The sequence below is a fragment of the Rissa tridactyla genome, chromosome 5, assembly GCF_028500815.1.
Source record: "Rissa tridactyla isolate bRisTri1 chromosome 5, bRisTri1.patW.cur.20221130, whole genome shotgun sequence".
Classification (NCBI taxonomy): domain Eukaryota; kingdom Metazoa; phylum Chordata; class Aves; order Charadriiformes; family Laridae; genus Rissa; species Rissa tridactyla.
In genome coordinates, this window is record NC_071470.1 from 16990578 (window position 1) to 17004843 (window position 14266).

Here is a 14266-nt window from a genome sequence, read left to right on the forward strand (position 1 = left end):
GGAACGAACTTGCTAAGACTTGATATGGATGGGCATGTCCTAACCAAAAAAAAATAAATTCAACTGCAAGTTGTTTTTCATATTAATTTAATTACCACACACCTATTAAAATCCGTAAAAGTTACTTATCTCGAATCCTGTGGCAAGGGTAGGTGAGACAGCAAAGTAACCGGGACAATTAACAAGACCCTGTGCTCCGCACAAAGCACAGAAGATGAGCAGCTCCTTTATCTACTGCCGTTCGAGAACACGACATACTTGTTTCTTCAAAAAAAAAAAAAGCACGCTGCCTTCTGGTAACAAAATGATTGTTTAAGCGGAATCTGTATCGAAGTTCACCACCACAGTTTTTGAAAGTATGACACTAAAGATAGGTGAGCTCTACAAGGGTCTTAATTGAACCAGGGCAGGCCCAGGTTTGTGACATTCAGCGAAAGGCACCAGATCTTTCCTAACGCCACAAGATCCTCTTCAGAAAACAGCACCAGAGTCCGTTTTGTTTGTGAGCCCTCTTTTCCCCCAGAGTGACTCTCAGCATTCCTGCCGGCCTTTGGCACTAGTTGTTTTCTGATTACACTTTTTTTTCTATCCTCACTGAAAATTCTAATTAATGGAAAGCAAAGAAAATAGAAGATTAGTCTATAGATAATACATTTTTTTTTGAAAAAAATGGGACTTCTCAGAATTGCATGTTTTACCTTTATAAAGCTGTCAGAAACAGTGACTGTTCATGAGCTGTTAAACCAAATAATGTTCTGACTTAATCACACTTCAGATCTCAGCTTTGTCCTGATGTGAAAGAGAAAAATCTGTCAAAAGCTCATTAAGTCCTCATAGTCAGGGGACATTATTTTCTGACCAGCTCTAGGAATCTGTTCCTTCCATTGAGCAGCTTTCCCTAGACTCTCAGCCACCTGCCTCTCCCTACCCCTACCCATCCCTTGATTCCTCTCAATCTTCAAAACCGAATAACTCCTGAATCAACTGTGCTTCAGATCCACATTCCCAGGCAGTTGATCCAACAAGGTCTTGTCAGTGCAGTGAAAACTTTGGGCATCAGAAATCAGCCAGGATTTCAGCAGCCCTTCTCATTGCAGTCCTTGTCAATAAACTATTCTGCCTCTTCCAGAGAAAAAGAGTTACTGCAAGATGCTGCCTTGGTCTGAAGATTACTGCACAGCTGGGCTTCCAGAAGGCACGACATGGAAATTCCCATGCAGAAATTCCCAATACTCATATTATTTTAGGAAATCCCAAATGTTTTCTGCCAGAAAAGAACCAAAATAACACCTAGCATGTTACATTTAATAAGCATCCACACAAGCACGTCCACTGTATATCTTACTGTATTCCAGCTTTTACATCTTTCTAACTGTTTTTGTGTACAACTGCTTTTAAGTGTTCTCTGGCTCTAAATGATTGGTGACCTACCAGGGATTATACATATAAACAGAAATGCTGTTGTGAATACAATGGACTGGAATTCAAATCAAATCTTTTCCCTCTCCCTACAGCTTTTCAGTCTGTGTGTGGCTTCTTATCTGAAGAGTTTCGTATAAAAAGTGGTGGAAATAAACAGGTCTAACAAGATTTGAAGTTTATCTCCACAGATCTGTTCTTGACTGAGTTTTAAACTGAACTCCTTGCATGCAAACCGGGCGAGTCATATTTACATAAAGCAGAGTGTGCTTCTGAAATCTTGGAGGAAATAACGGCCATCCTTTACATACTCAGATTTAAATTGTAATTTAGTAGTTACTCACTTGGGTCTGGGCTTTTACCCGCATTATGTATTCATGCTTAAGGATATTAAATGTGGTAGCTAATAGTTGGATCGACCGCCATGAGAAGCTTAACCCTGTAAGGCTAATACATCACTTCCCAGATTTTTATCCTATGAAAATGTATGAGGAACTGTTACCACAGTAGTGTGACTTATATTTTTCTTTAATCGTTCCAGTCACGGTATTATTTTGAAGGATGTGCTATTCTACTTGCATGCTGAAATTAAAACAGGACTTTTCCTGAGTAACTGAGCCTCTAAGCTAATAACTGAAGCACTTCAGCCCATTGCTAGAGGTCTCTTGGAGGTCTACATCCTTTTTTCTTCCAGGAAATTAAGTTCATAATTCCTAGAACTAGATCCTAAATTTTCTGGAAAATATTACTTATGAGTGATTAAGAACTGAGAAAGCAGCTTCTGAGTTGAGGATTGAGAAATCCTCTGAAGTGGCTAGGCAGCATACAGCTACGGGTAAATATTGCTGACAGGCCAGGATCATAAATCTTGAGATGTGAATGCCAAACAGATATGTTTATGCTGCATCTCCTTACTAGTTTACTGGCATTGTATTCCATAACTTAGTTTTTGTTATTAATACAATCTTCATCAGGTTTTTTTTTTTTGTGTGTTCCACAATAAACCCACATGTGGCATAATTGCACAAATTACTGCTATTTGGCTACGTTTTTTACTCTCATGTCAGACCAGTGTGGGAAAAAAAATAATGAAAATGCACTTGGTTTTACATTGGCTCTTTATACATTTTACAAAAACAGAAAAAAACCCCAAACTTTCATGAAATCATAAGGGAGCAAACACATTACTTTTTGAAGAGTCCATGGTAGCAATTTGCCAGTACTAATCACTTATAGGGATTTAACTGCTGTCTCTCATACGGCTCTGGAGGCAGAGGACTGCTTTAGAAGGATTGGTCTATAAAAAAGCCAGAAAATGGGGAGAGCCAAACAGCCCATTTCTACTGAAAAGCAAATCTCTTTGTCACATTTAGGCAAAGTCATTCCTGAATTATCTATTATATGGAAACGATTAATATTTATACTTTACAAAATACTTTGTTACTCTACTTTTTGAATAAATGTAGTACTATCATATTACAGAACAGGCAGTTTGTTATTTATGATCAAATCCCAGAAGCTAGGGAGACTTACTTCAAATCTTATCTGAAGTTTTGAACATTAAAAGTCATTTAAATTGAAAGAAGTCCAGCTTTCCGTTATTCTGTTTTCCTAATAGGAACAGGGATAGAGAAGATGCAGATAACAAGTATCTTCAAACTGGCTAGATAAAACAAATAAATAGAATTTGATAAATTAGAATATCCAGGCTTTTTAATTTGTACTGATCTTCTTACCAGCGCTGGGAACTGGGAAACATCTGTATGTACATATATAGCTTTGGGCGTGCAGAGTTGGGAAAGCGCTATTTGTAACAAGGCCATTAATGAAGCCAATTCTTTCATACTTTGTGACTTCACATGATGCTACTGGGCTTTCTTAGTTGTCCACCCACCAGTACTATTGTTGAATTCCCCAATGAGTACTTGCCCAGCTGTGACAAGTTCAAACTCCATCAGATTAATTCATAATAACTTATGAATGGGGAATGGGCATCAGTGGATTTTGGTTTCATTACTGTAGACCTTTGCTTCACTTTTAATTTACCTAAAATAAGCATTATAATATAAAATCTTAATATAGTATTTACACACTGATTTTTACTTACTAATTATTGTGTGAAAAATTCCTTAACAACCGTGCCAGCATAAAACCCAGGAAAAAGCTGCCATCTGTAGGAACTTAGTTTACTTTGTGCTACTTCAGTTTCTGCCTCTACCACGCTCCAAGCAAGCCACCCTATACACTGTACATTCATAATACTGTTCTCCACAACATTCAAAACCACTAGTCTTCTTTCACAACTCCTTTCAGCGTAGGATGGACTTTGCTGTTTCCCTGTAGTCCTCTTGTCAAGCTGCTTTGGTACTTGCTCAAGATCCTCTCTTTTTCCCTACGTTCCAAGAAGCTGATCTAATAACATGCAACTCCTTATATTCCAACGAAACTGAAAGCTGTTGATTAACTTAGGAGGCACCTGAGCTTCCTAGGAGCCATAGCACAGCCTTTAAAGTTTCTCAGGCCTTGAAGGCACATCTCTTTTGACGCTTAGGACCCAGCTAATACCAATCATGCCTAAACCCAACCAGAATCCAGAACATCAACATTCCTCTCCTTCAGTCCCCTGAGGAGACCTCTATCTTCCAGGCATTCTCAGGGAACACTTACTGAGCATCACCAGGATCTGGCGTCTCAGAAAACGTAATGGCAGGCACAGCAGTTTTCAGAATTAAAGCTTCTTGTGTCAAAATTAGACACTTCATTTATTTTGAAGCTTAAGACCATGCTGCTTAAGATGTGAAAGTGATGGGTTCTCTGTCTTCTATTTACTGCTGCCAATGTTTTTTCTTTCCGTAACTTTTACAAATGAGGATGGCTAGTTGTCTGGCCTGTTCTGATATTCCTGCCAATAAAAAATTAAATACTGAAAAAGTCTTCCAATAAAATCAACAGTGAAACAACAAAGGAAAAATTAGATAAATTAACTAATGGGACATCCTATGAAGTTAATGTGTGACTGAAATTAAAATAACAGAAAAATACCAAGCAAAATCTACTTGCCTCTTAGTTATAAAGGTTAAGAAAAGATTTCCAGTAAGAGTAGTGAGGACTTCCAAGGGAAATGCAGAAATATATAATAGCACACAGAAAAAGAGTCAAAACCTAAACTCTTCAAAATGCATGCACAAATTAAGTACAAAATAACATAATTAAATGTGGTTTTGAGATGAAGTGTCGAGAATTAGTAGTGGTTAAAGCCAAAGGCAACTTAAAGAAGAAACTTCCTCAACTGCTTTGCATTAGAAAAACTACTTAAAAGTTTTCTAACTCACTGCATTCTCTAGTCATAGGAACAAACTGGAGATACATTTTAGAAATCTTGAGGAAACAACTGACACAGATTGGGTCAATTAAACCTTATTGCAACTTAGTTTTTGAGTCTGTTAAGGAAACTTCACTGTTTCTAGTGTTCTGAATGAGGTTTATTCTCCATAAAAGCTGGCAGGTGGTTTCACAGACCTTCTAGTGGCAAAGCTGGTTTAAGAATTCCCCTGTGCCCAGGGGTGTTTGCTCCAGCAGGTGAAGAAGGGCAGGAAGTTACTGCCTCAGAAATTGTGCCGATTCACTACCTGTGGGCTGTGTTGTAAACCCAGATTGGTTATCTAATATTAAAAAAAAAAAAAGTTACAATCTTTCTGAAGTTAGAGGGACAACCTGAGATAAAGGGTGCCATAAACAAGCTCTGGAGAGCTTGTTTCACGGAGTCAGATTTCGTTCAGAAATCCTGCTGAATTTTGCAGTTACCTGTAGGTTGGGAATGGCAGTGCTACACTTAACCTAAGAGAAAAGGAAGATTCCCCCTCTTCCTTGAGTCTATTTTCTTTATGACACTAAGTGCAGTTAACACAGAACCTCACTCTCAAAAAAAGAATAAACCGAAATGTCAGAGACAGAGCAGAGGCAACTCAGGTGAGCAGCGGTACTTTCTGTAGGAAACCTGAGAGGAAGAAAGACTTGCTTCTGTCAAGTGCAAAGAACCCTGTCTCCTCCTGCTTGACTTCCTCCTCTGTTGAAAGGGACAGTTCTGCTCATTCCTTCTTAGTTTTCTTCGTTAATAAATACACAAGTCTCCCACCAATTCTTCAAATAAGAAGAAATCTGAGATTTCATGTTCTTGGTTATCTACTTGACCGAAGGAGGCATTTACAATTACAAACATTACATTCATTTAATTCCTGAACTCCTTCAGGCCGAGCATTTGATTTGATACACAAGTTAAACTTGCAAAAAAAAAAAAAAATCAGCAATCCATACTTATTCTCATTATGTACTCTATTCTGTAGCTTTTGTTTGGTTTTATTCGGCTTAAACATTGTATTTTTATTATCTATGTCATAACTGTTTCTGATGGCTTACATCATCTGTTCTCAGGACTGACGTAGTGCCTTTTGTATTTGGACACTGCTGATGAGCAAATAGCAGACAAATCAACTAAAGTATTTCAGAATTTGCTTCTATCAGGACTCAACTTTAAAAGGAATTGTAAAATCATGGTACTAATAGATGCTAAAAATGGAGATGTAAATAAGTATTTAAACAATCAATAGTGCTCTGTCACTAGACTCAGAAAATGCTTATTCTCTGGAAAGGCCTTTTTTCCTTGTGCCCCAAAGGATAAGAGACAGCTTTTTTACTTTTTGCTTGTCAACAAGTTTATCTCAGATACCAAATCATCCTGATCTTTTCCTACATGTATCTCTGAAAAGAAGAATGTTATAAAAAATAGTGCTTACAGTTGGTACCATAGAGCTGACTGTCAAGCACAGACGAAAAGGGTTAAAACTTTGGTTACCTCCAGAGCTGCAGTTTCAAGAGTGCTTTATCTTTTCCAAGTGCACAAAATGGTACCGATACACTATTTTTAAGGACATAATTTTCTGCATATTTTCTTTACCAGAAAAGAAGATTAGGGGGACACATCAGCTGGGCTGATTGTCCCAAATGGGAAGGTGGCAGTCTGGTATACTGAACCTAGCTGCAGATAGCTCTAGTCAGTGGCTGATAAGGATATTTCTGCACGCATTGTTGGTACTAGATGAAAAAATCATTCAAGAGTATGTCTGCCTTTATAATTATTGCAATATTGTTTCTTAAATGAATGGTGTTTTTTGCTTGGATATTTAAATTGAGTAAAAGCAAGTAAATAATTTAGATTAGAATAATTTAGAGTAATATATTTGGAACTACAGGGAAGCTATAATTGCCTCTGGCTTGATACAAGAATATGATGTAATTTCATGCCACGTCAGTAGAAAAGCCAGTTGCAGATGCTGGAATATAGTGGGCCAAGATCTAAGCACCAGAGTTAGTTTACCAGAGTGTCAATCTAAGCTGGAGTTTAGCTGCGAAGAATTAAGGAATAAAGCATGAATTTAAAGCCTTGTGGCTGGGAAGAAGTAACAGGGTCCCTGTGAGCAATGTCCCCATGTGCTGACAGCTAATGCAGTGTCATAATTAAGTTTCCAAACACTTGCGAGTCTCCTGTGAGGACAGGCTGACAGGGCTGGGCTTGTTCAGCCTGGAGAAGGCCCTGGAGAGATGTTACAGCCCCTTCCAGTAACGAATAAAGGGCCTAGAGGAAAGATGGGGAGGGACTCTTTATCAGGGAATGAAGTGATAGGACGAGGGGTAACAGTTTTAAACTGAAAGAGGGGAGATTTAGGTTAGGAAGAAATTCTTTACTGCGGGGGTGGTGATGCACTGGCACAGGTTGCCCTGAGCAGCTGTGGATACCCCATCCCTGAAGTATTCAAGACCAGGCCGGACGGCGCTTTGAGCAACCTGGTCTAGTGGGAGGCTGGAATAAGACGATCTTTCCAGCCCCTCCGAACCCACTCTATGTTTCCACGAACGCTGCAGCGGTGGCGGCAGCTTCCACAAGGCCCTGCGGCCGCTCGGCAGCGGGGCGCGGAGTCAGCTCAGCCCGCCCCGTCTCCATCTTGCCCCCCGGCTGCCCGGGCCGAGTGGCCGGGGGCGGGCCGGCCTCAGGACACCAGGTCCAGGAGCTGCGACATCAAACTGCTCCCCAGGCTTCCCCGCCGCGGCACGCGCCCGGTTTCCCCACACGGCGGTTCCCGACATGGGTCACCGCCCCCCGCCTCAGGGAGGGCGGGACGCCCGGCCCTGGCACCGCCCCGCGCCAGCTGCTCCGCGCAGGCGCCTTGCGGGCAGGGCGCGCCCCGCCGCCGGTGGGCTGGGCCGGGCCGGGCGGCAGCGCGGCTGCCGAGGCGGAGGCGGCGGGTATGGCTCCGCCGGCGACGGGCGGGATCCCGCCGACTGCTCCCTCGCTGGGCCCCACGGCTGCCGGGCTGGGCAACCGCTCCGCTCTCGGTGGGTCGCTGCGGCCTCGGTACCTTCCCTGCGGGCGGGAACTCCGCCGGAGGGGAAGCTTCAAGCCGGGAAGCCCCTGGGCTCCCGCCGTCGGCTGTGACCTCGGCGAGGGGTGCGAGCTGCCGGGCCCCGCCGGCCTCTCCCCCCAGTTCGGGTGCCTCGCTGCTTCTCCCCCGGGAGCTCCGCGGGGGTGGCTCGGGGGTACCCGGCGTTTGAGCCCCTGCGCCGCGGCCCGAAGGAGAGAAGCAGGAGAGGGGCACGACCCTCCTCCGCCCTGTCCCTGCCCTACTGCGGGGGGAGCCAGCGGGGGCGAGGAGGAGGGGGGTCGGGGCTTCACGGTGGCAGCGGGAGAAGGTTCGGCAGCCCGTCAGGCGGGAGGGCGGCTCCGGCAGCGCTGAGGGGGCGGGAGCGGCCCGTCCCGCTCCGGCGGGCAGGGGGGGACGGTGCCGCCCGTGTTTTCCCCCCCCGCCCCCCATGGCTTCCAGCGATAAAACGGTTCTGAATGTCGCGACAGCCCCCCGCCCCGGACTGTTAACGTAATCAGGTATGGGAGTGGGAAAAAGAAAGAAAAAGACCCCTAATGAAGCGTACAGACTCGGGTCTGGCAGCTCCTCCGTAGCAGATTTTGCTTCAGGCTGCGATCGGGTGGCTCCCGGGGTAGAAACGCATCAAGGAATTGCTTCTGCTTCACTGTCTGTTGTGAGACTTAACTTGGTTTTTGGGAACTCACTTGACTGTAACCCTTGAGATCTCTGAAGAACGCTCGCACGTGTACAAGTGCCAGAGGAAGTTAGTTTTAAATGACATTTTCTTTGTTTATCTCTAACCCCAAATGTTATGGTACTAATAATCTCAAAGTAAAACTGATTTTGTTGCCTGTGTTGTATGAAGTGCTTTTTCGTGTGCTGTCTGCACTTCTCAAACCCTTGTGTTCAGGCTGATGCTCGTTCTTACCTGGTGTGAGTTTCAGCTTGATCAGCGGTATTACTTCTGGCTGGTATATACCTGATAAGAGTGTACCGGCTTGTTTAGATAAACCTACGCTTAGCAGAAACAGTTGGCATGACCATACTTATTAGCATAAAATTAGGCACAAAATGTTTCTAGTCTTTCTGTACTTTTGTACATCTTTTGTATGTTATTACTTGGTGCAGGCCAGCTTGGTGAGAAAGGATTGAGATTATTTACCGCCTGCTATTTGTTTTCCAAAAGCAAGAGGAATGGAGGGCTTATCAGCCAATCCATCCTTCCCTTCAGGTGAGCAAAAGGAAATAAGTACCACTAGGCACAACTGGGTACAGTAGAATGGTGCTAAAGATACGAGCATTATCAGACTTTTTTTTTCCCCCAGCTAATCAATTTCAATGAAAGAGTTTAAGCGTCTTGAATTTCAAAAATTTGTGTTGAGTGGTAGTTGATGCTCTCCAAGGCCCTAGTTCTTATTTGTTTCAGGTTTTGTATGCAGAGTTAAGAGGAGGACTCCTCCCCTCTTCCCCCCCGGTTTCTTAGTTTAAAACATTTTTTTAATAGACAAAAAAATGAATTTGCTCTTTGATGGTTGTTGCTTTGGCATCTTACTGCATGTTTCTGCATGTGGAGATTATTATACAGTTGGCATCTTGAAGACAGTGTAACAGATGTTTTAGTAAACCAAGGGATGTGTATACATAGTTTTATACTAACTTTTTACAAATGTTTATACTCGGGATTGCTTTATTGAGCTTGAAGGCAGTGCAGGGCTGTTAGTATGCCATGTGCATTGGGAGGATTTAATAACGATAGCAGTAATTTAGTCTGGTGTATCTAGATGAATAGAATTGTACTTACCTAAAAGTTAGCAAGTCTAGCTGGAAATGGGAAGGCTATGAAAGAATTTTCTCCTTCCTCCGAGTTTGCTAAATGCTTTCTGTTGGTTTATCTGCTGTATCTTCACACGGGAGATACACTGCTTTTGATTAAAATTGATTTTTGACTCATCTAAACTAGTGTGGATGTTAGTTTGCATAAATGCATTGCTATGATGTGTTTGGTAGCATTGTTTTAATGTTGCTTGCTAGACGCTGCTTGCACGTGTAAATTCCGTGGTATGGAGTACTCTTAAGTATCTGGGGTGTCCAGGACGGATTTTTTTTTTTCTTTAAACAGCCAGACTGGTGAAGTGTGCTTATTAAATGTGCATGGTAGCTGCATGCAGTGCATATTTTACTTGAAAACTGAAATTTGAGAAAAAGTTTTCCAACAGAAATGCAAAGCGTCAGTTCTGTGTATTTTTGCAGTAGGAGTTATGTGCAGCACAAGTAGCGACCAAAGCAATTATGCCGTAAGCACTGCAATTTTGACACTGCCAAACAGTGAAACATGAGCTTTTTGTCTCCGTATATGTTTCCACAGCATTATCAACCGCACACAAGGAATGGACTTGAGTCTCTGTTACTGCCCTTCATATTGCTGTTTTTCCCTTTTTCATGTTTGGACTGACTGGGTGATGGGACAAGATGATTTACTAGGTTTGGTCTTCCTTTTTGGTTCCTAAAAAGCTCTATCTGGGAGAGTAGAGATTGCAATGTTTTAGTATTGTTGAGGGTTACGTGCATTATATGGTAATGCTTTTAGCTATAGTTTGTTGTTAATAGGATCTGTCCTTAGGTAGGATGCATCCCCTCTCTGAATCCCCATCCCCAGACTTTCAGGGAAGCCCGACTAAAACTTACTGCAGACAACATACTGAAAGTGTTGATAGGGAACATAATTCAGAAATAAATGTGGATTGGGAAAGAACTCATCGGGGCTCAGACTTATCTCTCAGGGGTCAGAGTAGAAAGCTGTCTTTGCAGACCTACTGCAAAATTTGCCCACGGTCACAATTTTTGTGGTGACTTCAGTGAACCAAATACTTGATCTCTAGTTTAAGGACTCTTAGCAGGCTCCAGCTTGAGGTACTATGAAAGACTGGTGGTTTTATGGTTTTGAACACAATGTTGGGTAGCAAGGGTGCCGTTAGCTACTATGTTCAGGTAGGTCATCCCTGAGTGTTCTTAAAGTAGGTGCAGTTGGAACCATCTCAAAAGAAACGTGGTTGATCCTTCTGCTTGCTTTTCTGAGATGCTGCTTTTGACAAATCTAATAAAAGTGTTGAGGTTTGTTCTTAACGGGAAACCTTAAACAACATTGCTTACCCTCTAAGGGAATTGGCACTACTGTTACTAGTTGTCGGTATGATCTTTCATCATGTGGCTTCCTTTCTCTCATCAGACTTCCTGCTTGCTTCACTTCTGGTCCTATGTTCTGATTACGCTAGAAGTTAAGCGGAATTCACAAACTTGTTGAATGTTCCTCTTTGATGATAGGTGTTTTTCCTCTGTTATTCAGTTTATGCATATTCCCTAAAGTACAATTTCCTTGAACAATAGACAAGCAAATGGTAGGCAATAGGTTTTCTTCATTTAAGATTTTTTTCCTCTGGAAAATAAACTTTTCTTTTAACCTGTTCTTTGCTGCCTTTTCTAGTTTGCCTGGTCTCTTCTGTAGCTACCACCTTACTAGTAAGGCAGAGAAGCCCAAACATTTCTGAAATACCTTCTGTGTGTCTGTTTTTTGGCAGTGATATATTTTGACTTGTGATTGAAATTGCTTGTTATTTCATCTGCTTAGTTACGCAAAGGCAATTTGACTGCAGTGTCCAGAAGAGATAAGTACTATTTAAATCAGATAACTCTTAAAAAGTATATTTAATTTGAAGTTGCAGCAAACTGTTCTGGCTAAATTTACTATCATTAAAATAAATAAAACTTGTATTAAATCAGTACATAATTACCATCAGAGTTCTAAACAAATTCACTGCTAAGCATTTGAATTAAGAATCTAGAAAATGAAATTAGACTTTGATAAAAGAAAGCTCTACTGCAGCTCTAGTAGAATGCTTTATTTTATACCTAAGTAAGTTGAATGTATTGAATGAAAGTAAATAGCTGATTTAGAGCTTCTTTCTTTTAAGGAAATATCCACCACTTCAGAAATGCCAAGGGACGTAAGGTAGCCATTTTTTGCATTTAATTAATTTCACTAAAACTCCGTTACCTTAGTAAGTTTTTCTAAAAATAAGTTAGTTTTGTTAAATTCTTGAGTGAGGTATTTAGCGTGTATTTAGGAAATTGAGCTAATAAACAAGGGTTTTTTCTATTTTTATGCCTGAATTTAGAAGTGTGTAATTTGAAATCAAAAAAGTTTGACTTTAAACGATACTTAAAATGAATGCTTTAAATCAAAGCGTGCATCCATCCACCTTAGATGTTCATCCTGGAGGTAGGAAGTGTCATTATAGTTTAATGCAGTTCAGAATCTCCTTCCCCTGGAGCCGGGGGGATGAAGCACTAGGTATGATCATCAGGTGAATGGAGGTTGCTGCTGCCTGACCATTCCTCCTGGTGCCGTTGCCAATTTAAGCAGTCCTTTGATGATGCCCTTTAAACAGATTGTAGATCCACACAGTGTGTTGAATTAGAAGTGATACGGGTATGAAAGAAAGAAAAAGGAAAAAAACCCAAACAACAAACCCTGAACCAAAAAAACACTCAAGCAAACCATATTCTGCCTAAATTATTTTGAACCGTGGTTGCCCTTTTTCCACAGATGGGTGAACTGGCACATTAATGGTGAGGAGGAGGAGAAATATATAAGCTGATGTTGTTCCATCTATGCTTAGCTGAGATGTTTGAGCAGATCATAAACCATATCTGAATATTTCATTTCTCTTGTACTTAAATAGGTTGTATATTGATCGTATTTATAAATATGAATTACCATTAAGGCCAACAATAGTTTGGCCTTACGATATCTTCATTTTTGTTCCTGAAAGCAGGAAAGACGATCATGTAACTCATTAAACGTTATGGAGAAGAAGATAGTGAATTTGTATGTACTTATTTTTAGCAGGTAGATTGCTGGAACAATCAAATTCATAAGATGTGAGCAAAGTTCTTTAAAAGGCATGCCATAAGAAATAAATGGTGTGGGCGTAATAGGCTAAATCCAGAGTAACCAAATAGGATTCTTTATCAGTAGAGCAGAGAGAAGATAACATCATTGTTTATGGGCTACTTTCTGTGAATTAAACAATACAAAAAACAACTGGAATGTGCTTGAAGTAAACAGCTAGATGTAAACTATGCTCAAGTTTAGTATAGGAGATTTAGAAAAATTAATGTAATGCATTACTTTAATGATGAGTTTTATATTGCTTATATAACAAACGGGTTTGATCTTTGTTACAAAAAGGGTTTATTTTTCAAGAATCTGAGTTGTTCTTTAAGCGATATTAAATATTTCTAGAGATTTCTCCTGTGCTTTATGAAAAGTTTGAGAATTGTCTATTTAGACCAATGCTAAAAGCAAAGCTTTGAGATAACTGGGGCTCATATCGGGGAGGTCCTAGCGATCGTGCCAAGCATGAAAACTTTTCAAGTACATGCAGCTAAAACTAAGGAAAGAGTAATTCTGTAACTCAGTGCAAAGCAGAGTCTGATATTGTGATAGTAGATACTAAAGGAGGAATTGTTCTGACTCTCTATTTGCAGTGAGAAAGAAAATAGGTGTGGAGGGCAAGTTTGCAGGATCTCTAGCCCTGCTTGGCAGACAGTTGTCTAGGTACAGTTAATCCTGCTTTTTGACAGTGGGATGAAGTGCGATGACCTCTCTAAGGTGCTCTCATCTCACTTTTCTGAGTTTATGAAACCGCCAGAGGAAAGGAAGTTCGTTACAAAGCACTACCTTTGCTTACATGGTCTGCTCCGGCTTCATTCTTATCCCAGCCTTCAAGATACTGTAGTCTTGGAATATTTTTGTGGTCAAATGTTATTTTACTAATACAGAGGGCACAAAGTGTTTAACTAGAATGTTAATAGATATGTCTAGGCCATGTAAAAATTGCAATTTAATGAAGGATGAAATATTTTTTCATTAACGTGCTAACTTTTTTCTTCCTGTATTCTGTTTCCTAAAGGTGCTGTAAAATTTTCTTGAGCCATTGCTGAGATGGAAGAACATTATCTTTGTGTCAGGGTAGTAATGATCAGAAACAGTGTAAAAGACTTGTCTGAGGTTGACTGTCCTTATATTTTACTTCTTAGGTAAGGATTAAGTAAGGGCAGACAATATTGAAGTTCAATACCTAACATATTCCTTTTTAAGCAAACGAGTACACAGGATCTGTATTAGTAGCACGAATGCAATCTGTGATCCGCAGCTTATGCATCACTTTAAGTGTGCTGAATATTGCTTCATAAATCTTTTTAGATCACATGTTCAAGTAATTTTGATATGTAGGTATATGATGACAGGTATATAAATATGCCAGGACAGCAAAACACTGAAGGAAATGAATTTCTGTATGAATTGACTTGAGTCAAAGAATATTGCTATGGCCCGAACTTGTTATAAAAAAACATTGTGAAGCAACATC

The 14266-nt window shown here is 40.8% G+C and overlaps 1 protein-coding gene across 5 annotated transcripts in view; it reads left to right on the forward strand.

Moving 5' to 3' along the window:
- Positions 1-14266, forward strand: part of RELL1 (RELT like 1) — a 76034-nt gene that overhangs the window by 44143 nt on the left and 17625 nt on the right. Inside the window, exon 1 of one of the 5 annotated variants that reach the window (XM_054204365.1) lies at positions 7658-7809. The exons of 3 other annotated variants lie outside the window; for them this stretch is intronic. In XM_054204365.1, coding sequence (XP_054060340.1) covers positions 7722-7809 — 88 coding nt within the window. In that variant the 5' untranslated portion in view covers positions 7658-7721. Of the gene's footprint in view, positions 1-7657; positions 7810-8425; positions 9067-14266 lie in introns of those variants that run through there. One more of the 5 variants, XM_054204366.1, reaches the window with a different exon arrangement.